Source organism: Ambystoma mexicanum, chromosome 10, assembly GCF_040938575.1.
Source record: "Ambystoma mexicanum isolate Mex_15411 chromosome 10, UKY_AmexF1_1, whole genome shotgun sequence".
In the NCBI taxonomy this organism is placed as follows: Eukaryota; Metazoa; Chordata; class Amphibia; order Caudata; family Ambystomatidae; genus Ambystoma; species Ambystoma mexicanum.
Genome location: NC_090932.1, coordinates 1,452,164,793 through 1,452,191,878, shown reverse-complemented (window position 1 = coordinate 1,452,191,878; position 27,086 = coordinate 1,452,164,793). Strand labels below are relative to the sequence as shown.

The following is a 27,086-nucleotide window of genomic DNA, read 5'->3' as shown; positions in this document are numbered from 1 at the left end:
TATATAAAGGCCCTCCCTTAGAGCCACTCCATCTATAATAAAGATCTCATCGCTACAGTTCTGGTGATATCCCTTTGTAAAGACGGCCTTGTGTTTTTATGAATGCGGATAGCACCTCCACATATCTTCGCGTGTTAATAGCTGTAAAAAATCGCCAGATCTGTGTTTTAAATGTTCATATTAAATATTCTACAATGGAGGCTTTAACTTCAGAGTCTTACAAAGTGATGTACACTTGGTTGTTTTAGAAGATTCTGCAGCGGCTTATTTAAAAACTATTTACCAGCGTCTGTCTGTAGTTTAGCTGGAACTTTGCCTTTGTTAAATATTCGCTGAAAAGCCGTCGCCCCGCTGTGGCCCACTTTGTTCTTCAAAGCCTCAACATAGGCGTATTTTGATAGAACGTCAATGATGGCTAGAATATAGCGAAACCAGTTATCTTCATGAAACGGACTCAAATCTATAATATCTTCCTGCCATTGTTGATTGATGTCACATACCACAGTCATTCGCTGTTTTAAATGTTTTGGGACCGGCTTGTTTAGCATGTAAGCCTCCTCTGGTGTAAGCCACGTCTTGACAGCTCCCTGTGACACCCTCTCATCATCGGTTCGCAGTTAACGGTACAGGCTGTCAACCCCTCCATAGCTGCCGACACCTTCATCATAATATATTTTCGACAGATTCAGGCAAGGCATGTTTCCCACAATAGCTCAACATAAAGACACAACCAGGTTTTATAAACAACAGATTTTTATTCAGATTTTAAACAACAATTTGTATTCAAAATATATTCACCTTAAAACACTCAGTAATCGGCCCGGTTACAGATTTCGTAATACATGCGAATACTGCACAAACACATTGCATGCTTGCGATTAGTTAATCAAGCATGTTACACTCCATTCAGGGCTCATTTATATATACTTTATCCCCTCCCACCGTTTTTTCACTGATGTTTTTAATACCCATCGGTCAAATGCGTTTAAACTGCTTAATTTTCAAAAGAGGGTTATTCGCTGATTCTATTGCCCATAATGTTTTAGATACGCATCGTTCAGTTCCGGCACCGATCCTTAGATGTGTGAGCGCCAAGCGCAATAAATCTAATAGACGGGCTGAACGCAAAACATATTTTACGCAGTGAATTATTAGTGCAAGATATTTCCAAACGTTTGTGAGCATCCTGCTGGGTTTCATTAATTTTGTGTCCATAGCACAATCTGTAAAAGTCTTGTTTTAAACATGCCCCAGTCACGATGGCCGTAATCCCCTGGGTGACACGAATATCAGTGCGAAGAGGGGCCGTCATTTCCATGGCGGTCTCCATTATGTTATGTTGTGTTGCTTGGCATTTATATAGCGCTCTATATATCATTGGTATGACCTCAAAGCACTGGTAGGTTGAACGCCCTCTGGAACCGTAGTTCTGGTCAGCAGAGAGAGATAGTGTCATAGGGTGCGTGGGTGCACCAGATATGTGTGCAGCTGACGTAATTGCCGGATGGTAGCTGCATTCTAGCGTTAGCTGTGGTGCTGAAGATATTAATTGGATTTTTTGTGCAATCTTGTGGGTGGACACCCAGACTGAGCTCTGGCTGCGTTAGGCCTGAAGGACACATATGTGAGCAACGAGGCCGGAATGTGCTCGGCTAGCAGCATTTTATTAGGGTGATAATGTGTTCTTGGGGTCGTATTCGTATGTGAACAGCTAGGCCGAATTAGTCAGGAGTATAGCTGTGTTCTAGATGAATGATGGTGTAAAGTAGAGAGCAAGCATAGTGACGTGATATGATGGTTATCTTTAAAGTACCCAAGAGCAGGCCATGTGAACAGGATGGCAGGGAACAGGGCGACACACGGACACATAGAGACATGGGGCTGGGCTTACAGTGACAGGAGGGGTGGATACGGCTGTATAGCAATAGCATGGGGAGCAGGAAAGCAGGGTACACATTTACACACGTGTGGGGCATGTCAACATTTACATTCCCATTTCTATCCAGATGCGATTCGGGCTAATGTTCACAGCTCCACCCAAGTGTGGGACATGCCAACATTTGCATTTCTATCAAGAAGCGACTCAGGCTGACGTTCACAATCCTGTCAGGGTCTGGCGCAGGCTAATGTTCACAATTCCAGCCAAGTGTGACCAACCTTCACAATCTAGTATGGGTCTGGGCCGGCTAATGTTCACGGTTCTAACTGAATGCAGAAGTGTGGCATTGTTAACATTCAGAATCCTGTCTGGGTCTGATGCAGGCTAATGTTCACAAGTCTACCAAGTGTGGCATTGCCAACGTTCACAATCCTATCTAGAAGTGACCCAGGCTACTGTATACAAATCTAACTAGGTGTGGCATTGCTAACATTCACAATTTAGTAAGGGTCTGGGCAGGCTAATGTTCATGTTTCTAAGTGTGGTATTGCTAATATTCAGAATCTAGTATGGTCTGGGCAGGCTAATGTTCACAATTCTAACTAAATGCGGAAGTGTGGCATTGTTAACATTCACAATCCTGTCCGCGTCTGGCGTAGGCCAACATTCAAAATTCCAACTTAGTGCAGCATTGCTAACAATCATAATCCTGTCCGGGTTTGATGTAGGCCAATGTTCACAATTCTAACCAAGTGTGGCATTGCTAACATTCACAATCCTGTCTGGTTCTGGTGTAGGCTAATGTTCACAATTCTAACCAAGTGTGGCATTGCTAACATTCACAATCCTATAGCATAATACATTTCTTACACAAACTGTTCTCCGGGCTTTCAATTCATTTTGAACAACAAGCACAATGAACAATAGCTTTGTCTTTAAGTCTATCGGTCTCTGTCAGGCCTTACACAGGCTACTTTAAAAATACTCAGGGTTTTCATGTTGGTAGGAACAGCAAGAACAGTAAATATGAATACTCTCTGCCGCAGTCAGATTCTCCTCACCCCGGCACACATGACCTTATTTTTTTATCAGAGCTCCGGGGGGGGGGGGGGGGGGGCCGCCGGGCGGAATCAGTCTCCTGCGTCATTGCTGCATCTGCCTGCAGAGCCATAGCTTCCCAGTCCTTGTCTTCAGAGCTCGCGTCGGCCGCAAATGGTTGCTCCACAACCGCATCTTCATTTTTCCAAAACTCTTCGGGTTCAGTCGGCCATCAAATCCTGAGCATCTTCTTTCAACCGTAAACCATAAAATATACTGTACTTCCTGGGGGTGTTTTCCCCTCGTTGTAACTATAGCTTTTCATAATAGCTGTTTCCTGAATAGCCCCTGTAAAGCTCAAAAAGCACTGTTTATAAACATTATTCAAAAGTTGTATCAAATGTACTCCAACTTTATATAAAATCTGTTATAAAAGTATGACATCAGGCCTTTAAAGGCCAAACACAGCTTTGTATTGCAGCTGTATTAAAGCTGGTATACTATCAGGCCTTAAAGGCCAAACACTGATTTATATTCCATCGTTATTAAATATATATAAAATAATATCGGCACTATATTTAGAAAGCCAAACCCACTCCTGCGTCAAATCATCACCAAGCCCTGACACGTGCAGTTTACCTCTTCACAACTCACTTTGACCTCAACCAGACAACAGCGCACACACGCTCTCCCAGCCACCTTTTATAGACAATTTATATTAAAATCATTTTAATTTAAAGTTTAGATTCACTTTAAATCAAATCTCAATATTGTATCCAAATACAAAAAAGTGATATCAAAAAATATACATTTGATATAAAATTGATATCATCTTTGATATCATTTTCATATTACATGTATATCAAACCCATATCAAAAGGGCTGGATTAATACCGGAAGCAGGGGGAGTTCCCACCTGTCCAAATGTGATCGCTTTAAAAAGGGGGCCCTACTACTTACGTTCACTATATCCGGTTCCCTACTGATTTGAACTTTTAGAAGTTCTTATTTCTAATGTCTGTAACCTGGATGCTAGGTTTGTTCCGCATGGCTCCTAAGTGACTTGATGTGAAAGCATCAATTTGTGTATGTGTTGCCTTTTTCCACATAAAAGTCCAGTACATTTCGGAGGCTGTTGTAAACAAGAGATATTGGTATCTCACCCACTCCTACCTCAGGGAGCCCAGCTCCTCTTAGTTAATTTTCTCTCACAATGTTTTGCCAGTTGATCACTGTCCAAAAGGAACTGTGCGGCAGAAAAGAGGCAAAGGCGTTATCATAGGTCAGGTAAAAAACATGTTTATTCCCTCCGGAGCATCAGGGTTGCCAATGGGAAATCACTGCCCTTCAAATGTTGTTGTGCATCACACTTCCGCAACTAGGTTGAATAAGTGGTCAGCTACAGGTGGTTTGTGGTCTTGCTGACTTGACAGCTATAAGGCCTTTAACATTGCTGTATATGTTTTTGCAGTCCTATTTGCTAGGTAGGGGGTTACCCAAGTCAGTGTTTGCTGCTGGCATTTCAGATGTCAAGAACAATCTTTGATTTTATGTCATGAATCTGCTAGGGGGGATTATCTACAATGTGGCCTCAGCGCTATCATGTTAAATGCAGTTATGGTAAGTTAAGTGCAGTAGTAAGTTGTGGGAATAAACTAGAACAAGAGAGAAATGTTGGCACAATGATGTGTGATGACACAAGTAATTGGATTATACATATTATGTAAGTGATTACTGTTAACCAGGTAATATTCTGCTTTCTGAACAACCTTTGACAGATCCATGTTGCTTTTAATGGCAAATTATATTTTCTCTCCAGGAAAAAGCAAAATCGGAAGGACTTTGGAACCTCTTTTTACCTCTAGAGAGTGACCCTGAAGGAAAATATGGTGCAAGACTAACTAACTTGGAGTATGCTCACCTGTGTGCACTAATGGGAACATCTCTTTTTGCACCAGAGGTATGTCTTTCCCTATTTTCAAATTACAGTTTAAGATATTTCTTTAAACTTTTCATATTTAGGAATTCAGAACACACATAGACGCCCTTGGCACTTAAAGGTGACAGAACCACCAAATAGAAGAAACACTATTTTATTCTCATATTTAAAGGACAAAATATGCATGGTGCCATAAAAATTATTAAATTCAAACATTTTGAAATCTATATCAAAATACATGAAGCATAGTTTTTAAAAATTGCGCATTTTTAAAAAGATGGTAGGATCTAATTCCACTATCGAGCAAAGAAGGATTGAAATATGATTCTGATAATTGGTTTCTGCCTGTTTTTGTGCATTATTTAAAGTATGCTGCTGCCATAATTTTGGCGAGATTACCTTTCCATAAAATAATGAGCAAACTATAAAAAAAAATGCAAGAGTGATGCAGCATACTTCGCTATTGACAAATTTCTGAATGCAGGTCTCGAGGATAACATCACTGGGCCTAGTTTTTCTGCTTTTCATTTAAGCCTTGGGGTACCTGACGAATTCACAGGGTACCTTAAGGTGGAGAACACACTCTGGTTCATACTGGGATTTTAGATATTTAGTTGGTTGGTAAAAAGTGTCAAACCGTCGTTCAGGAGGCATGCAATGGCTTAATTCTTGGGTCTGTTGTTAAAATCCACTGTCAGTTCTTTGAGCCCAATTACGAGTTAAGCGACAATTCTGTCGGAGTAACCACAAAACAGTTTTACCGTTTCCACTACTCTGTCCTGTGGATTTACCGCAGGATTATGACTGGTGTTAATCTTCATTGTTGGAGTCTGTAGGACCCCATGGAAATTTCGTTGTATTTAATGTGAGCGACAATTTGGCTGCGGTAAATACAACAATTCATTTTAGGTAAAATGGAGGATTCTCCTTCAGCTTTTTTGTGGAGGTGAATCTCCACTTTACCTCTAAACTTGTTCTACCAGTAGTACCCACATTTTCTGTGTTACTACTGCTTAACTTCCATATCCGCAGAGGTCTTCCACTTCTGGTTTAATCATGTATCTTTGGTCAGGCTGAGAGTGTGTGCCCTACGTGTGTGGTTTAATGACATCCACTTCCTGGAGGAAGGTTCTATGTAGAAGGGGGCACATTTTTGAATTAATTCCAGTTTCTTCCCAGCAGAGAATGGTTTACTTTCTTGTTGAGATCCTATTCCACTTTTAGCACTAGTTCCTCTTCCTTCAGGTTTTTCATCAGTTTAAAATCATGCATACAAATCAGGTTTCCTTTCTTTAATTTCTTTCTAGTGGAACAAGATTTGTTTCCCTAGCACACAGAATGACATTTAAGGCGAGAAAAAAAAACAGCAGCTCGATTTCCTTGTTCCTTGTACTCAAATATATGTTAGCATATGGGTTTATATTTTTAGGTAGGGGTGTGAGACATCTGAGGGTATTCTCACTTCCACTCCCTTGGGTACTTCTGCACATCGCTCTAAGATCCCCACCCTGTGGGTGGAGGGTCCTTGGGGATTAGGAGTGGGGTCCCTTTAGGAGAGACACAGTATTCTCCACTTCCCTTCCAAGGAAAAACCTTTATTCCAGAGGCAATTATGGGATATTGTTATCAATGTTCCATTGATCGATAAAAGGGTATGAGATACTCTCAGTCCAGATAGGCCAGGAAGAAAACAAAAAGAATTACATATAAGATGGGTGGAGGTTCTTTGGGGACTAGGAGTGGGATGCCCTTGGGAGAAACATGGTATCCCTGGTACCCTACTAACGACCAACTCAACCCTTCCCCAGCCTTCATGGGCTATCGTATGTCCGCTCTCCTTACTTCTTCATATATAACCATTGACAGTATTGGGACAAACGGGGGTAATGAAGACTAGGTGCTTTTACCACTCTGGCAATCGGATGAGGAAGATGCCTGCTAAGGACTATGAAGGTCAGGCATGCCCCATTGATTATGGTCAGGCAGGGCAAATTAGAAATCCGCACCAGTAGCCTGTAAAGAAGCTGCAGGTGTATAAAAGACACTCAAATCAAGAGGCACAGAGAGCAACGGCAGCAGTGATGTTGAAGCAGCAGCAAAGAGGCAAAGAGAAGCAGCAGGAAGCTTTGTGTGTGTGGAGCACACCGACAGTGGAAGTGTGGCTTGGGAGCTGGGGCTCCATGGAACCAATTGAACACTGGGAAGGGAGCTTTGCAGAGAGTTTGTCCCTTTTTCTGGTGTTCAGTGCTCGTTCTCCAGTGGACAGAGGCCGACACAGGGGTGACTGGGGGGCAGGAGGTGAAGCCTGGAGACGAAGAACAGAGGGCTGAACGATCTGTGCTGCTGGAAAGGCCGTGGACCCAACCAGTGAGTTTTTTTTTTAATCAAAGGATATACGAGTCTTTGAACTTTTGTGGAGGATTACATTGTATCAGAGTTGTCGCGTGTTTGATGTAACATGCTTTCGAAGGTATGTGATGTGAATCCTTGTTTACTATTGAACAGTCAAGAATACTTTGTAGCGGAGTGGTCGCCTGTGTAAGAAAGCACATTCTGGAAAGTCTGAGTGCTGGCCACTTCATTAAAGGCAATTTCCAAACCGAATGGAAACCGTAACAAGTATGACCTCATAGTTATTGTTAGGACAGATTTTCTATACTCTACTCTGGCCTGGGGGATAGATGTATAGAGGGATAACCTATATTCTGACAGGGACAACTCTGGGAGTTGTAGCCAAACCAGTTCAAGGTAGCAGTGACGAGAGGTCTAGGCTAAGTCTCAAGAAGTGGTGAGCTGGAAAGGGTCCACAATGAGTACACGCAATGGGAGTCAAAAATTACACTTAAACTGTAAGTATAAAAATACAGTTATTTATTCAAGGCCAAACCACACAATGAAAAGTGACTACTAGCAGGTAGAAGTATCACACAACACTAATAATGGATAAGATAACATATATAAAGTCACTAGAGTAGGGCATAATACAAATCAAACCCCTGTAAAAGAAAGTACAGAGTAGTTTATGCACTACAGGTCCACATAGAATTAACCCTAACTTCAAAGGTCCTTCCCTAAATTGTCTGGGCCTTTACGCACAAAAGTTCAGGAAACGTTCTGTAACGCTGGGAAAAATGAAAGTAGGGTCTCTGGGGTCCAGTGAATGATTCCAAGGGTTAGAGGACAAGTTATTTTACCTAACAAAAGTGTCCCCACCTTTCGGAAGTATTGTAAAAGTTTAAGAAAAGTTTTAAATGTAATTTAGGGACAGGTAAGAACCACTGTAACTCCCCCCGCCTCTCCCATCCCCAGTACGCTGATTCTTCACAGGACTTGGCAGATCAATGGAAGAAGGTCTGAGGTCGCTTTTCCCACGTCAGCCTCAGTCCTTGATTCACAGGGGTTGCAGGTTTCGAGCAGCTCTCTGGTCGGTATCTTCAGATGGTGCAAGGACTCTTGAATGAAGAATGCAGGATGACACGATGCAGGACCCCTTTCAGGACTGGACTCGAAACAGGAAAGCTATTTCGGACGGCGGTCAATGCAGCACGGCGATTCAACAGGACTCACTTGTCACAGTGAGACTTTCCCTCGTATCTCCTGTCCCCTTGATGCTAGGACTCTGAGATTTCGCGGAGGTAAGTCTTGTAGGACAAGCTGAGTATCCCCCAAGATCCAGGCCTCAACGCAGAATGGTGATGTCAGCAGCACAGTAGCACAAACCCAGAGCTGGTCAGCCACAGGGTCATCCCGGGACACATCCAAAGGCTCTTATTCACAACTTACTGAAAAGACATCAGGAATGTATGTTCCCTCCACTCCATGGGTCACAGCTCCCCCGCAGAACTGCTGGAGATCTACAGCAAGGCAGGGCTCCTCCAGGACAGCAGCAGAAGTTGGTTGCCAGGCCTCCTTCAGATGGGTCTCCAGTCTCTTCACAGGTCTTACAGCTAGACAGTAGTATTGGCTCCTTCAGGTTTCTCCAGTATCTCTCTAGAGTGGGTGCAGGGGTCCTCGGCTTATCCCAAAAGCCAGGTAAGACCTGAAACTCCCAATAGCAGAACTAGCCCCACACACTCCCCAGCAGTGGTCCAATCAGTAACACTGGCGGGAACACTCATGCATAACACTCAGACACACTGAAACCGGTTTGTGGATTGGTACCAGACAGTCCCAGCCTACATCCTGCCAGCAAACACACACAGCCCTCCAGTAGCCCACCAAACGCCTATGCTTTTGTGGGTAATGGAAGTCATACAAGGACTTTCCTGCCTCACAGGCCATTAAGAAGGTTAAAAAACAAGATGACCAAAGGACAAGTTAAAAACCTCATGCATGGCTATGTTTGGTCACTAGCCACGGTTAGTAGCCAAACGCGGTAAGGCTAAGACAAAAAGCACCAGAAAATGGTAAAAGTCACTGCTGTCACCTGCTTGTCCATTTAGCACACCAAGAGTAACCAAACATTCTTTGTGTGTCTAGGGCAAAAACAAAAGTGTACCCCATCGTACTGCATAGTAAGAGGCATTGTACAATGATAAGCTACCACAAATGATAAGTTACTAAAATTAGTAACAAAGTAACTAGACTAGGGGAAATGATGTTTGCCAGTACTGACAGCCTGAAGGATTTGTCAGTTTCCTCATAACAGATGAGCAAAAGACAGTGTAGTGCAGCTTAAGGCTTCACTGCACTGTTACAAAGTACAGGTCAGGATCAAAAATAAAAGCAGAGTTTGGGGTCCATTAAAATGGAAGGAAAGGTGCAGTAAAGAGAAATCTTTCCCAAAAGTTATTGAATTCCGAACTGAATGAAAATTTAATAAACAAGCAGAACTGTTACATACGAAGATTAAAAATGAATGGAGCTTTAAATTCTAATAAAACCACCACGTGCCGAACTCCGAAATGTATGAAACTTTAATCCAAGCAAAATGTATGTATGCTGAGCTTTTAAGAGAACAGAACTTTGAATTTAAGTGAAACTGAATTTTCTGAACTTTAAAATGAACAGAACTTTAACATTGCAAGTGAACCGACTATCAGGCCGATTCATGGAAATAATGTGCGCGGAAAAACCGGCGCATGCGTGCGAAAACGTGCGATTCGCAGTGCCACAGAAAAAAACGCAGAATATCGCACAGAAAACAGCGCACATCCATTCATGGAAGCACGGGCACGAGCAAAATGTGGGATGTGCGCTGAAAAAGTGCGCGCCGCATGCTAGCGCACAGGTCATCTAACGCTGTGCGATAAAGCCACAGCGAATTCGCACATAGCGCGGCGCACATCCCAAAAGTAGGCGGAAAACGGGGCGTGACACGCGGAATGGGGAACAACTCGTGAAAATGTGGGCGTCACAGGGGAGGACCAGGAGGCAAGTGCGCGGAACGCCCAGACGCTCGCCTACAACAGGCATTCATGGAATCGAATCGGGTAAAACAGCGCACGGCCAAAGACGCGCACAGGCCCATACCCGTACGCCACCGAAAGCAGGCGGTAGCGTCCCAATACATGTGCGCCAGAATGTGCGCTTAAAAAATACCGTATACACAGCTCATCGATTGTGCCTGGGGGAGCGTGTGCGTGCATTTCAGGTGTGCGCGCAAAGTCATACATGCGTTTTGGCTGGGTGCGTGTACATCATGGGTGCGCGAGAAGTTTTACACGCGTTTTGGCTGGGTGCGTGTATTTCAGGGGTGCGCGAGAAGTTACACACGCGTTTTGGCTGGGTGCGTGTATTCCAGGGGTGCGTGAGAAGTTTTACACGCGTTTTGGCTGGGTGCGTGTATTTCAGGGGTGCGCGAGAAGTTACACACGCATTTTGGCTGGGTGCGTGTATTCCAGGGGTGCGCGAGAAGTTTCACACGCGTTTTGGCTGGGTGCGTGTATTCCAGGGGTGCGCGATATGTTTTACACACGTTTTGGCTGGGTGCGTGTATTCCAGGGGTGCGCGAGAAGTTTTACACGCGTTTTGGCTGGGTGCGTGTATTTCAGGGGTGCGCGAGAAGTTACACATGCGTTTTGGCTGGGTGCGTGTATTCCAGGGGTGCGTGATAAGTTTTACACACGTTTTGGCTGGGTGCGTGTATTTCAGGGGAGCGCGAGAAGTTTCGCACGCGTTTTGGCTGGGTGCGTGTATTTCAGGAGTGCGCGAGAAGTCTCACACGCGTTTTGGCTGGGTGCGTGTATTTCTGGGGTGCGGGAGAAGTTTTACACGCGTTTTGGCTGGGTACGCGAATCCATTGGACCAAAGGCCCTTACAGCGCAGGCGCGTCTGTGACGTGAACTGCACGTCCTAGTTTCAGCTCTTGTAATAGGTCCTTAGCACGTATACGCGGAAGTGACGTTGGACGTGTGGTCCGGTTTAAAAGGTACGTGTAGGACGTCATTTCCTTGTACGTGCTTTACGTGGAGAGCGAGTGGGTGAAATCTGTACTTCTTGTCGGTTCACACGCGAATTACTTCACAGCGTTTCGAGTTCGTACTCCCTGTTACCTCTGTCAGTTCTTCTTTTTCTCTTTTTCTCTGGACCCGTTTCCTCAGACAGCGTTTACTTCTCCTGTAGTCCTGTCTCCTCAGACAGCGTACAATTCTTCTTTTGGCGGGGGTGTTGCCAACGCGTCTCCTTCACGCACTTTTTCCAGGCAGACGGTGAGTTGCGCACATATTTTCCAACAGTGCTTGCCCCGTGTGTCGCATACCCCTTCAGAGGTCATTGTAGGCTGCGTGTGACACTCATACGTTCATTATTGTGTTTCTGGGTGCCACAGCGTAGTGCGTGTTTTTGTTTCCACGCACGTGGTCTACGAGGGGTCGCTTGCACGTCATTTTCTGTTATTGGGGTGCCTGTGCTTTGCGTGACCCGTCATCTTTCCCCAGGGGTTCCATTCAGCCTTGCAAGTGCACTAGGGTACGAATACCATCTAGTACCCTACCCCTTTGACCCCCAATTGCCCAGGACAATACTTTCCTGCTACTCCCATATGCACAGCTACATCAGTGCCATGTCTGGGAGGCGAGCAAGAGGTAAGGGTGGCAAAGGTGGCCGACCCTCAAGAGGTGGGCGTGGTGGGCGCGGTAGGGGACGTGGCCGGGATTTGCAGGCTACCCCTAGCACCCCACGTGTGGAGGACCAGTCAGGGAGACCCATGCCCCCCCCATGGTTGAGGAAAACGTGGCTGACACCATCAATGCTCAGCCCTTGTTGGACCCGTCCATTGTGGCACCTGACCTGGCACAGCCTGACTCCGAGGCTGATTTCCAGGTCCACAAGTCTAGGCCACGGGTGGCCGTGCCAGTCAGTGTCACCAGGCCACGTGTATCAGGGGCAGCCATGTCATCTGCTGCCTCAAGTAGGCGGGGTGGGAAGGCTGCAGGGGCAGCTGCAGCTCCGTCCACCCCAGCTCTGTCTCTCCCAGCCAGGACAGTGTCCGTCAGTCTGAGGTTCCCCCTGCCACTATCACACTCGAGCTAATGCCTGCAGGAAGTCAGATGGTCAGTGTGCCATTGCACACTACGACACAGTCCACCGGTGCTCCTGCCCCGAGTGGCCAGAGCGGCATATGCCACTCACAGTCCCCACCACTTTACAAGAGGAAGAGGAAGAGAGCACGTGCACTACAGGCTGATGCCCCAGACACGGCTACACAATCCGGCACGCCGAAGAAGCCTAGCTTCAATGATGCCGAACTGAATCAACTTGTGCAGTATGTGTCCGATCATGACGCCGTAATGTTGAGCACTCCAGGGTCTAGGATCACACCTGCTCGCCGTCAGGCACACTGGCAGGCCGTCGCGGACAGCATAAGTTCCCTTGGGTTTATGAGGCGCACAGCTACTGAGTGCTACAAGCGATGGAATGACCTAAAGCGCCGGGCAAAGAGTAAGCTGGCCTCAAGTCATGCCGCAACTCTGGTGACTGGAGGTGGGTCTCCAGTAGAGGACATTGAGCTCACTCCACATGAGAATGTCGCTGGGACCTACGTCACAGAGGAGCAGATCCAAGGTGTGGGAGAACTTCCAGATTACGAGGCATTGTCCGGTGAGTGCACATGCATGTGTGTGTGATCCATGTGTACGTTGCATGTGGGAGGGGTCCAGGGTGGGTGCCAGGTCAGGGTGTGTGTGCCTGAGTGGTTTGGGTCACCCATGTGCTTCATCCAATGCATTCTGCCCCCCGGGATTTGGGTATTGCAGTGTCCCTTCTGGCCACAGCAGGCATTTAACACTATATTGCACCAGTTGACCTTGAAGTGGCAACATGCAACAACATTGTTCCGTATTTCGCTGTGCACGTTCTGGCTGATTGTAGGAATACCCCCAGTGCTATTGCACATCACTCTGCCCTATTCTCACAAATATGACATGCCTATGGTACATGCCAACTGTGGGTTGGCACTGCTAGCCAGCATGCATCTGATGTGTTGCCCTTCCATCTTGGTGTCATCAGTGTCTGACATTTACCTCCCCTTCCAACTCAGTGACAGTGCATGCATGGGAGGGACATAGTCATGTGGGACATGTGTCTATCAAGTACTTTTACTGTAGCTTGTCTGGCCTATTTGTGTGCCATGGTGCTAATGCCTGTTTCCATTTTCTGTCTTTCATGTTTTTTCAGAGGATGACGCACTTGATGCTGTTGAGGGTGAGGAGATGGTGCTCACCCAGGAGGGATCCCTAACACGTCCGAGCACGAGTGGGGGACGTGGTGTGTTGGTGGGTGAGAACCCACTCTTGCTGCAGGACATTCTCTCCAGGGCTGTATATGGGTGCACCTCCCCAGAACTCTTTTCGTGTTGATTCGGATGAGACACATGTGGATTCGCAGGTATGTGTTCATGGAAGGGATACTGTTCTGTCCGACCCACCTGCACCAGGGGTAGAGCCCACAATGGGGATGTCAGTGTTGGTAGGTGCGCCTGTGGTGGTTACGGATGCAGGGCCACACTCCGCAACATCTGATCCTGTTCCTGGGCCAGCAGGTCAGAGGGGAAATGCAGTCCTGCAGCCTCAGGCAGTGCCGACACAGCGAGGCGCAGTTCGCCTTGCCCCAGACAGGTGTGGTGCCCGCCAACGCGGTGGCCGTCCGCCACCTGGCAATACCGTATTGGAGCAATCCATATATGGTATGGCCAACCAACAGGCAGCATCATCAGAAATGATTGCTCAAGCCATGGACAGGGTGGCCACTTCCATTGTCCCCCCAGAAAGGCAGAGGGAGCTACTAGAGCAGGCAACAGCCTCCATTTGCCAATCAGTAAGGGAGGACATGTTGGCGTCCAACAGGGACAGACAGGCGGCCCTGAAATTTCTCTAGATGCCCAGGGACAGAGGGAAGCCCTGAGGGGAGAGGTCCAGCACCTCAGGCAGACTCTACTGGACCTTGAGGCTTCCACTGTCACCAGGACAGAACAGCTGCTAGAGCGCGTCACCCATACGCTCTCGGCAGAGATGCAAGCAACTTGTGCGGAGGTCCGGGCAACACGTCGGGTATTGCATGGGGATCTCCGCACCATATCCCTCCAGAACGAGGCCTTCAACACCTGCATGCTTGCTGCAATGGAGGACCACACCAGGGCTTTGCGTGGGCTGCCTCCCATAGCACCACCACCTCCTGTGGCAGCAGCAGAGGTTGGGGAGAGCGATTCCAGCAGTGATTCTCCCACAAATTAGTAGCCGTGCAGGCCATGAGCCCATGGAGGTGTTTTATTTTCGCAACATTCACCCAGGTGGCTGTTGGTGAGCATCCTGTCCTCGGACCTCCTGGGTGGCCTCCCCCACCCCCCCTGGCCCCCACATGGCCATTTTTGATTTTTGCTTTTTGATTTTTGAGGTGCAGTGTGTTGCCTTGTGTGGCTCCCGTGGGCATCCACTGTATTCCGTTGGGCACATGCAGGCTTGTCCTGAGTTTGGGTTAGATGCTTGGGTTTGTGAGACACACACCCCTCCTGCTTCCCATTTCCATGGGCTTGCAAAGGGTGTGCCCAAGTGACAGTGACTTACACAGTGATGTTGGACTCCCATGAGCTATGTGGCCAGTCTGTAGTCAATACTGTGTATACATTCCTAGTGCATATTGTAGTAGTATTGTACACTGCATGGTGTATTGATGTGTGCTTGTACTTCCATGTCTCCCTCCTAATTTGCAGGGTCAGTCCTCATGTCTTCACAAGCCCGTCTACTTTGGAGATGGAGTACATGATGTTAGCAGTGCACTCACAGATGTGGCTGGCACCAACACTGTACAGTAAGAGGTGGTCGATGTGCTGGCATTATCAGGTTGTAGGTCAACGTATCCTTTGGTATTTGGTCATGTTTGTTGTTATTTATACATATATGTGGGCATATTGTGTGTGGGCAGTTTCCATTTGGGACACTGTACTCTGTGGCACTTGTGTAATGTTTGGGGTATGAATTTGTTTGCTCTCACATTGCATGACATGCCATGGTGGCGATGAGTGTAGGTGCCCCTCACTGCTGGGGGGTGGGGGTGCAGGGGGACATGGATGGGGGCCTGGGGGGGAGGTGTTGGGTGACATGGCACTGTTGTCATGTAGTATCTTGGATGGTGGTAGTGATATTGGCATCATTGAAGTGTCTTTTGATGACACAGCATTGGTGGTGTTTGTGTAGGTAGGGTGGCACACAATGGTACACTTCCAGATGTACAGTCTCAGGCTGGTATGGTTGTGACAGGTGACTCTCCATTGAGGCATCATCTTTGTCAGAATGAGTCATCATTGATTGTCAGCTGGTATGTGCCAGGGCTGTGCCCACTCCACAGGGGTGTGATTTTATGTGAAGTAATTAGCCACCAGCTGCGTACGGGCTGCCTCCCCCCGTGCCCTTTCCCCTCCCATGCGCAGCGGGCGTGCATGTGGTTGGGGATGCGGGGGCACCACCATGTCCACGGCCAGGTCCCGGCGTGTTGCAACGTTGTGCAGGACACAAGCTGCCACTATGATCCTGGCAAAACAAAAGAGGTGATGGCTGGAAGGTTTAGAATGAATCTTAACCTCTGGCATCGCTCTGGGCAACCCTCCAGACCATCGTTCTTCGCCTGCCAAGCCATTACAAAAGGGAAAGACCATATTCAAATCAGGCTTGGTCCCACCCCCAAAGAGGTAGTCCGGCCCGAACTGCTAGGTCACATCCCTTCTGCACGAGACCACAAGCATCCCCAGACATGTTTCAGCCTTGTTGGGCGTCATCAGTGAGGAGTAGCTTGGGTCTCTAGGCCCAGCAGGCACGGGACCCACGTCTGGGCATACCCGTCCCACTCGGGGTGACAATAGCAAAACAAAAGAGGTGATGGCTGGAAGGTTTAGAAAGAATCTTAACCTCTGGCATCGCTCTGGGCAACCCTCCAGACCATCGTTCTTCGCCTGCCAAGCCATTACAAAAGGGAAAGACCATATTCAAATCAGGCTTGGTCCCACCCCCAAAGAGGTAGTCCGGCCCGAACTGCTAGGTCACATCCCTTCTGCACGAGACCACAAGCATCCCCAGACATGTTTCAGCCTTGTTGGGCGTCATCAGTGAGGAGTAGCTTGGGTCTCTATGATCCTGCACACTACTGGGGGAGCGTATAACAGCTGCACGCCAAAACGGTCAAGGGAGCGAAAGCGTGACTTGAGCACTCCGAATGTGCGCTCCACTATGCCCCGGGTTGCAATGTGGGCTGTGTTGTATCTTACCTGGGGTGGCGTGGTGGGGTTCCGAATTGGCGTCATCATGTGGGTGCTGAGAGGGTAGGCACTGTCCCCTGGGGAGGTGGTGATGGGTATCATTAGTGGGGTTGTGACATTACTCAGTATCTGACATGCATGCACGCGCAGTGGCATTTATACTCACCGAGCAGCCATGTATCGCCATGCCGCCCAGCCTCTATGTCCCGGTTTAGAGTAGACATTCTGTAGATGAAGCTGTCGTGGGTTGAGCCTGGATAGTTGGCATATACTGAGGTGATGATTCCCTTGGCATCACATACTACCTGGACGTTGATGGAATGCCAGTGCTTGCGGTTTCTATAGATGTGCTCAGTTGCCCTGGGGGGACGTAGAGCCACATGGGTGCAATCAATGGGGCCTAGCACTTTTGGGAATTGTGCCACCCTGTAGTATTCCTGTGCGACAGACTGCCTTTCTGCAGGTGTTCTGGGCAGGTATATGTGCCTGCGGACTGATGGGCGTGCAGTGATGATGGCCAAGACCTGGTGTAGGCAGCGTGACTGGGTGGCCTGTGACACCCCCCCCACTATGGCACTTGTCCGCTGAAATGATCCAGTGGCCAAGAAGTGCAGTACATTAAGGACCTTCTCCAGGGGGCTGAGGGCTTGGGAGCAAAGGGTGGGTGATGTGAGGTCATCCTCCCACTCACTGACCAGGTCGAGTATAATGTGAGGTGGAAACCTGTACCTCCCATACACCTGGTCATAAGGCATCCCGAAAAGGTGGTTCTGGGTGTAAAAATTCTGGCACGGACTATCCTCCTCCTCCTGCGATATCCCATGGCCACTGCTGCTAGGAACGGTATATTCATCCTGGCGTCTGAGCTTGTTTGTTGTTTGCGCGCACTTTTATGCTGTGCGGGTCAACGTACGCCTGCTTCCTGCTGGCGTACGTGCTTCCGGATTGGCCACGTTCGATTCCATGAATACGTGTTGTAGGCCAGCGTGTAGGACTTCCCGCGCACCCCTGAAATACGCGCGCCCAGCCCTAACGCGTGTGAAACTTCTCGCGCACCCCTGAAATACACGCGCCCAGGCTAATCGCGTGTAATACTTCTCGCGCTCCCCTGAAATACACACACCCAGCCCATTCGAGTGTAGTATTTCTCGCGCTCCCCTGTAATACACGCACCCAGCCCTAACGCGTGTAAACTTCTCGCGCTCCCCTGTAATACACGCACCCAGCCCATTCGCGTGTAGGATTTCTCGCGCACCCCTGGAATACACGCGCCCAGGCATATCGCGTGTAAAACTTCTCGCGCACCCCTGGAATACACGCACACAGCCCAAACGCGTGTGATACTTCTCGCGCACCCCTGGAATACACGCACCCAGCCCTAACGCGTGTAGAACTTCTCGCGCTCCCCTGTAATACACGCACACAGCCCATTCGCGTGTAGGACTTCCCGCGCCCCCCTGAAATACGCGCGCCCAGCCCTAACGCGTGTGAAACTTCTCGCGCACCCCTGAAATACACGCACACAGCCCAAACGCGTGTGATACTTCTCGAGCACCCCTGGAATACACGCACCCAGCCCTAACGCGTGTAGAACTTCTCGCGCTCCCCTGTAATACACGCACCCAGCCCATTCGCGTGTAGGATTTCTCGCGCACCCCTGGAATACACGCGCCCAGGCATATCGCGTGTTTGACTTCTCGCGCACCCCTGGAATACACGCACACAGTCCAAACGCGTGTGATACTTCTCGCGCACCCCTGAAATCCACGCACCCAGGCCGATCGCGTGTTACCGCGAAACCCGTATTACACTTTCCCCGCTTTGGCAGTCCGGTAAACTGGTCAAGGTTTGGCGCAGCCCTTTGCGATGTATTAGCGATTTTGATGGCTTTTCCTTGTGCGAGGGCGTTCTTAGGGGCGTAACTGGCGCTGCTGCAGGGTCGCTGCGCCACGGCTTGTTTTGGAGGATTAATCCATGAATACGATGTGCGCTGAAATGGATTTTATCGCACGCGGCTGGCGCAGACATTCGCACGGGAACACTCTGCGCCAACCGCGTGCGATACTTTTGACTGTATTTCCATGAATCGGCCTGTATGTGTCGAACTTTAGGGTAAAAGGAACTTTGGAGGTTAACTTTAACACTGAATCAAAAGAGGCATATTAAATAATCAAGTGGGAGAAGATTGTACAATGTACTTTGAAAGCTGAATAAACTGCAACTTTGAAATTTAACTATCACTCAAGATATTTGTACAAATACCAATCATACAAAGAGGGCGCAAGTGTGGCGCAGAACTTTAAGAAGGCTGTAAGTATTGTTGTGTCATTGAAGCGGAGTCTTGGGGAAGGGAACTCTGAGGCTGAACACATGTATTGACTTGAGGACACAGTCTCAAGATTCTTTTGTGTTTGGAGCCAAGTTATTTGGAAACTGGGGAAGAGAACTCAGAGTCTTGGTTAAAACTAGATCATCCTGAATTTAAGGAAGACCATTCAGAGACCTTTGTTGGAACTGTTTTATACTTGGGGAAGGGAGTTGAAAAGAAGCTTTATTTCGGTTGTGAAATCCCACCATAGTATAGGGCAAAATAAGCCTTTTTTCATCCTGACGTTTAAGTTAATAAAGTGTTGTATTTCTAATTCAGAATCTGTTGTCTGTGACTCACTCCAAGATGGATGATTTACAGGAGATAAAGCGCTCCTCTCTCCATCTTGAACTAAATTCTCCCTTTAAGAAGTTACCTTCATTCTAATTAAATGGCAGATGTCTAATTTGCCACTTAAATTTATTTCTGACTTTCTCTAGTTCAATACTTTTACGGAACAGTGTTACATCCATACTCACTGTCCTGACAAGGTTTCTTACTGGAATCTCTTGGAAGCCAAAGAGGACATTAGCATTTCCCTTCTGTGAGAAACCAGAAGGTGTCTCACCCGCTAGTCCCCGGGGGTCTCTCTCTCAGGTGGCCAGGACACGGCCATCGCCTTTGGATCCAGACCCTGGGGGTGGACCAGTGCAGGAGAATCACCTGGGTGAGGGGTCTTTGGGGAGTGTGCCACCTCATGGCAAGACACGGTATCCCACCCGTAACACCTTTACCCCATCATACCCAGTAGGATATTTAGGAACTCGCCCCACCCGGCCCCTCTATTCCCTTCACAAACACTTTCACACGGAAAGCCCGCTCTGGAAGAAAACAGACTCACACCCAAGCATTGCACCTGAAATGTCCCACTATTATAGGCAGGCAAGGTCAGGCAATCACTGGTAACCACTCACACCTGACTTCCATTAAGCTTCCCCACATGGATGAAAAAGTGGAGCACAAGAGCACACTTTGAGCGAGGCAAAGCACACGAAGGAACAGCATTTTCCAGACTGGCAGCTGAACGAGGGAAGAAAGACGGCAAACCAAGAAGGGTGCGCAAGGAGGGAGATACTCATGACCTTTCCGGCGAGAAACTGTTACATAAGCATAAGGCCAGAAAACCAGACTGAAGAATCCTGCATTGTGTGTCGGAGATACCCGGGGCCCTTATGCATGGTTGACCGAGTTAGGGAGGAGCAGCAGCTGCTGTGGTACCGTCCTTGGCTCCAGGATCAAAGGAGTGCCACAGAGAATAACACAGCCGATGCAAGACCGGTCTGTGTTGAAGTCAAGGTCCACATGACCACATTGGATTGATTTGTGCTGTGCCTTATGGTCGCCTACAAGACCACATTTGATTGATTTGTGCTGTGCCTTATGGTCGCCTACAAGACCACATTGGGTTGATTTGTGTTGTGCCTTATGGTCGCCTACATGACCACATTGGATTGATTTGTGCTGTGCCTTATGGTCGCCTACAAGACCACATTTGATTGATTGGTGCTGTGCCTTATGGTCGCCTACAAGACCACATTGGGTTGATTTGTGTTGTGCCTTATGGTCGCCTACAAGACCACATTTGATTGATTTGTGCTGTGCCTTATGGTCGCCTACAAGACCACATTGGGTTGATTTGTGTTGTGCCTTATGGTCGCCTTTATACCTTATTTGCAACCCTTGCTTACTAGCAACACTGCCCACATCATGTATTGGTGCCTATCTACTGTCATTCACCTACTGTATATCTACACTAGATGTTGGACTAGTCAACCTAATCCACTTCCCTATCAAGACACTTACACCTGCTTACTCACGTTAACCACCACCCCGTGGCCTATCACCATGACACCTGCTAACCCGTATTTGAATGATCCAGCACTCTGGATACGCCACTTTGCTACCAGACCAACACCTAACCAACCTTGTACTACGGCCATTAGAAACACTAGATTGAACTCTAGAACTAGCCTACCCACCTTCCCATGTACCCACCACCCCAGCATCTTATCCAGAAACTCTAGATTAAGAGTCCGCAGCATGAAACATTCGCATACTGGCCACAACCCTGCCAACTTGACCACTGACTCAGCCAAGTCAGCCCTTACCCATTTACACGACCTACCTGTACCACTTGAAAAATCTTCCCATAAAGACAAGCCCATTAAAGCAGCATTGGTGAATGCTAGGTCTCTTCCTGCCCATGCTCTCGACATCGCTGACCTTTTATCTCACGAAAAGCTCGACTTCCTCGCAGTCACGGAAACCTGGCTCAATGCTGCCTCCGGCCCATCCCTGGCCCTTGCTATACCCAATGACTATACCATTATTAGATGCGACAGAAACTCCACTCAAACGAAGGGAGGTGGACTTGCCTTCATATTCAGAAACACACTCGACATCAAAGTCATCCAGGACGCTCAAATCCCCTCAGCTGAATCCTTGTCCATTAAGCTACCGCTATCACCTAACCACACTGCATCTCTACACCTTATTTACCGACCACCAGGTCCCATCTCCTCCTTTATAGAGGACATCGCATCACTCATAACCATAGACACCAAACCCAACTCTCAAACGATTTTACTTGGAGACTTTAATCTTGGTTTCAATGACCCTAAAGACACTAACGCCCATGACCTAGCTAACACCCTATCGGATTTGGGTCACACGCACATTATTCACGAGCCTACTCACATCAAAGGCAGAACACTGGACTGGATCACTCACCTCAACTGCCCTATTGACCTCCTATCCAATGACCCATGCATTTGGTCTGATCATCACATAATAACCTTCTCTATCAAAGCCAATACACCTCACCCGGCGCCTATCATCGCCCCAGCCACCAGCACGAGAAATAAGAAAGACATCACACCTGACAAACTCTTACCTATGCTACTCCCCATCCTGAACAATATCGACCCAGAGGTCGACCCTACAGTCCTAGTGGACATCTACAACCAGGCTATACTTAAAGCACTGAACACCATTGCCCCACTAAAATTGCGGAAACCCAAACCACAGCGTCACCTCAACACTTGGTTCACGCCACAACTAAGAGAATTACGCAAAGCTAAGAGAACCGCAGAGTCACACTGGAAGAAACATCCCACAGCTTCCAATAAGACTGAACTAACCCTTGCCTCCTCTAATTACAAAGAAGCCATCTTTATTGCTAAAAAGGACACATATAACAAAAGGATTATACAAGCGGAATCCAACACAAAGGAACTCTTTAAGATTCTGAAAGAACTTGAATCCCCCATTGCCCCCATAGACAAATGTGTTACAGATGCACTATGGTGTAGTAATATTCAGAAGGCCTTATTAGATAAAATAGCTCGCCTACAATCTAAAATCAACGCAAAAAAATCACTGCTACTTGCTGACCCGGACTACAAACAAATACCTAACAAATCACCTACCGTTAAATCAACTTCTAAACCTTTCAGCTTCTCACCCCTCTCTATCTGGGAAGTAGAAAACATCATCAGGAAACTTAAGCCATCTAACTGCCAAGGTGATGCCTGCCCTGCCCCGATCATCAAAGCTGCAGCACACGACTTGGCACCATTCATAACCAACCTCATCAATGCCTCCTTCAAAACTGGAGTAGTGCCTGATAACCTAAAAGATGCGTGGGTCATCCCACTCTTAAAAAAACCTACTCTTGATCCAGCCAACCCGTCTAACTATAGACCGATAACAACTGTACCTTTCTTATTAAAAATATTGGATAGAGCAGCCTACTTACAAATACAGGCCTACTTAGAATCAAACAATCTCCTAGGACTTAGGCAGTCGGGTTTCCGACCGAGACACGGCACGGAAACTGCATTAATAGATCTCATTACCCAGATCCAAATCCTGAAAGACAATGGTAAACTTGCACTCCTTTTATTGCTTGATCTGTCAGCAGCTTTTGACCTGGTCAACCATCAAACACTCTGTCACCACTTGAAAACTGCAGCACACTTCTCAGACGCAGCCACAGCCTGGATCAGCTCCTTCTCGGAGAACAGAACCATGAGGGTCTTCTCTCCCACTGATTCTGCTGAACCCTCTCCAGTACCTTGCGGAGTCCCGCAAGGCTCTTGCGTGTCCCCGACACTCTATAATATATTCACAAAGCCCCTCTTTGATATCCTTGACTATCTGGGTGTCACGTATACCAATTACGCGGACGACACCCAGATACTCATTCCTATCTCGGGGAACTACGAAACAGACAGCATAACCCTTAATGAAATCTACTCAGTAATTCAAGCTTGGATGGCACTTCACGGACTATGTCTCAATGACGAAAAAACCGAGTTGATCATCCTTGGCACTCACGCCAAACTCAAAAAGCTCAATCCTGCATTTAACTCCTTCACCATTGATGGCAACCTCATCCCCGTGTCAAATAACACCAAAACCCTTGGGGTCTACATCGATGCCACCTTATCCTTTTCCAAACAAACTAATGCAGTAGCATCATCAGCCGCTTACACCTGTAAGTTGATCACTGCATGTAGGCCATTCATCTCCTCACCCAATTGCATTACTCTTGCCAGAGCATTAGTCCTTTCCAAGATAGACTATTGTAATGCCCTTTACTTAGGTACTAGCTACAAGAATATCAACAAACTACAAGTAATCCAAAATAATGCCATTAGAGCTGCCCTCAACATCCCCAAAAAAATGCACATTTCGGAGACCAGACGCAAGCTACGCTGGCTTCCAGTCAAGCACAGAATATCCCTTAAAACTCTTGCCCTCACACATAAAGCCAGGGCCAACCTTGCACCAGCCTACCTCACCAACCAACTTACACCTCACACCTCATCAAGACCACTTAGAGCTGCACAAGCTAACACTATGTCCATACCGAGATTTAAACTTCACAACTCGGGTGGTGCTAGCTTCCCTGTACAAGCATCCAAATTATGGAACACAATACCTGTACTTTTGCGAGCAGAACCGTCATTTAACCTTTTTAAACACAACACCAAGTGCTGGCTTCACAACATGGACTCTATGACAGCCTAACTGCCTGATCCTATCATGATCAACTGTCACTGTACACTCTTGTAATTAATATAATTACACTAGACTATGTATATATGCATTTGCATGACTAAGTTTGTACCCATCTGTAACTGCAATGTAACGTAACCCTATTGAATGTCTTCAACTGCAATTTGTAACCAGATCTAACTTATGCGCCCGTATGCCCTTGGGCCTGGCCGCGCTTTATAAATAAATAAATACAAATACAAGGTTGCAAGCAGCAACATTGTATAAAGAGCGCAAGAACGAAGATTGGTTACGCGGGTGATGAGATGCAAGAAAAACTTAATTACTGATGGATGTTAGAACTTTAACAGAGAAAGATACCAGAGAGAGCGTGGTCCAGCACCGCGAGTGTGCTCTATCGATGGTCTCTGTGAGGTATCCAGCCAAGAACTGGCAAAAGTAAAAGATGAGAATGAGAAATACATTTAATTGAAGTGGTCCTGCGACGGTTTAAGCAAAATACATTGCACAATGGAAAGTCTTCGATTTTTGATACAAAGAGGAAAGCTTAGAAAGTGAGATTACATGGTCCGATCCCGAACGAGGGAGACCAATTGTGAACATTGTGCTGAAGGGGTCTGAGGCCGAACGAGGGAGACCAATGGTGAACATTGTGCTAAAGGGGTCTGAGCCCGAACGAGGGAGATCCGTGGTCCGAGCCCGATCGAGGGAGACCAATTGTGGACATTGTGTAAAAGGGGGTCCGAGCCTGAAAGAAGGAGACACCGGGTGAACCGTGGACTAGAGGACTTGTATAACTAAAATCCTGATAAGAAAGGAACTTTGGTGCTTGTTTGTTACGTCAGGCCCTCTGCAATAAGTGACTTTTATTGGGAGACTTGGCAGAAGACCCTGATACCTATGCTTTTAACTGTATCCTCATGGCAGAGAAGCCAGAGTGTGTGCGAAGCTCGAGCATGCCACCTTGTCCCGTGCTGAAAATGTGGGGAAAGGGGAAGCCAACTGCTCAACTATCCTGACATACATTGTTGTTCCACACCATTTGCATTTAGAAGTAAGGATTGGCAATAGGTTTGTTAGTATACGCCCTTTTATTTTGACAGGGACTCCACTAGGACAGCATTATTAATATTTGATGGTCGTAGCTTGCTCCCATCCTTATATTTAGGGGTAGATAAGTGTTCGACCAACCTATTGAGGTTCATTAAACACCCTTGGACTGTGATCACTTGTCTGTCTTCACTGTTTGATACCATGCCTTCCTTACACTACTCAGGAGGGAGAACAGCTCCACTCAATGGAAACAAAAAGAATTAGGGCTCCTCTCCCTTCCCTGGCAGAGACAACTTATTTGATATGTCTCCTGTTCTATTCCCCAGATCTACGAGTCAGGAGCTGCAGTAAGGGAACATAAATAAAGTATTACATAAAGGAAACCATGCATATATTCTCCTCCCCTTTCAGAAGAATGGACTTGATGGTTCCCAATTCTCTCTCAAACCTCCACGAAAAACATGAGACACAAATTCTCTAGTTGTATTCACTGCGAAGATGAACGTAGTAAACAAAACTACAGAGGTTTTAATGAGTGGTCTTGGGCCTTTAAGTCTGAATAATTAGTAGCAAGGGCTATGCGTGAAATAGAACATAGTTAACAATCTAAATAACTAAGTACCTACATGGAGCTTGAAGGTCTTCAAGGTCGACGGGAAACTGTAGTACAGTAACGGGAAGTGACTGTGGAGCGCAATCAAAATTGCAAGACACGGTTCTTATTTGCTTCTCCGCTTTTTGTAAAGCTGAGACCAACAGACATCTTGACATTATACGCAGCACATTGGAACAGAGCATGGTAGGATGGTCATCTTAAAAGAGGCGGCAACGGGGACCAGTTCCCAGGCATATCAAAAACTGAGCTTCTGATGGTTGGAACCGACAATAGACTGGCTAAACTTGTCCCTTCATACAACAATTTTGGTATAGATAACTACAATTGAGGTCAAGAAGAAAGTAAACACTCTGGGCATCTTTCTTGACAAGAATATTACCATGAAGGCTAAGGTTAATCGTCTTGTTTCATCTTCATCATATTTTATCAAGCTCTTACGGCACCTCCGCCCATTTATATCAGAGAAGAATGCAGAGACTTTAGCTAGAGCCATTATTGGTTGCAAATTGGACTATGGATGTAGCCTCCTGATTGACATTGCGCAATCTGACCTTCACTGTCTCCAGTTTATTCAAAATGGAGCGGTGAGAACGGTGTCTGGGCCGTAGAGACCAGATATCAGATGCTAGACGAAGCCTGCATTGGTTGCCTATACCCGCAAGAGTGTGTTTTAGGATGACCCTCATAACTCACAAATGCTTGAAAGGCCAAATGCCACTCTTTTTAATGGAAGCCATTGAAATAAAATGAATCAGTAGATCATTAAGATCCAACAACACAAATGTTCTCAATAATCCGCGGTGCAAGCTAGCAAAAACTTGAAATGGCGCATTTAACTTTGCAGGCCCTAGCAGCCTGGAATGCCTTGCCCCCAGACATTAGAAGTACTGAATCCACGGACGTCTTTAAGAAAAAACTGAAGACATTGCTATTCTGTTAGACTCCTCTGTGTAGATCTTACCACCTGTGGATAAGACACTAGTCTCTTATAGTTTTATGATATGTATTGTCTGCGTCCTCTCATGTTTGCGCCCTTAAGCCCTAGGGTACCGGGAGCGCACTACAAATATATAAACACAACATAAAAGGGTATCGTCTGGTCCATGTAGGTTGCCACAACCGGCCAGGTAAGAAGCAGGGATGCGGAAGGGGGGTCTAATTTAGTCAGGTTTCTCGTCTATCTCTCACATGGAAGTGCTTTAATCCTTTTGCTCCTCTGTTTGATCTCCTAGGATGATTATGCTGTTTTCTTCGTGTGGTCCGTAGCCTAGTTCCCCAGCAATTCTGGCCTCATTGTCCTCTTTTACTTGGGTTTCCGAAGTATTATTATGTTCAGCTGCTGCGTCTATGCTTTGGGCTGGACGTAAATGACTTTCCGCCTTGTGATCTTCCTTCTTGGCATATCTGGATCACAGAATTCTCAGCAACTCATATCCACTGGGCTCAGACCTTGAGCCCAGTGGATATGAGCAATGGCAACCAAAT

General features: G+C 47.1%; 1 protein-coding gene across 3 annotated transcripts in view; it reads left to right on the top strand.

Annotated features, from left to right (window-relative positions):
* The window catches only part of ACAD10 (acyl-CoA dehydrogenase family member 10), a 2,051,508-nt gene that overhangs the window by 1,045,712 nt on the left and 978,710 nt on the right, over positions 1 to 27,086 (top strand). For all 3 annotated transcript variants that reach the window (XM_069619514.1, XM_069619513.1, XM_069619515.1), the window contains one exon: positions 4,737 to 4,877. In XM_069619514.1, coding sequence (XP_069475615.1) covers positions 4,737 to 4,877 — 141 coding nt within the window. The remainder of the gene's footprint in view (positions 1 to 4,736; positions 4,878 to 27,086) is intronic.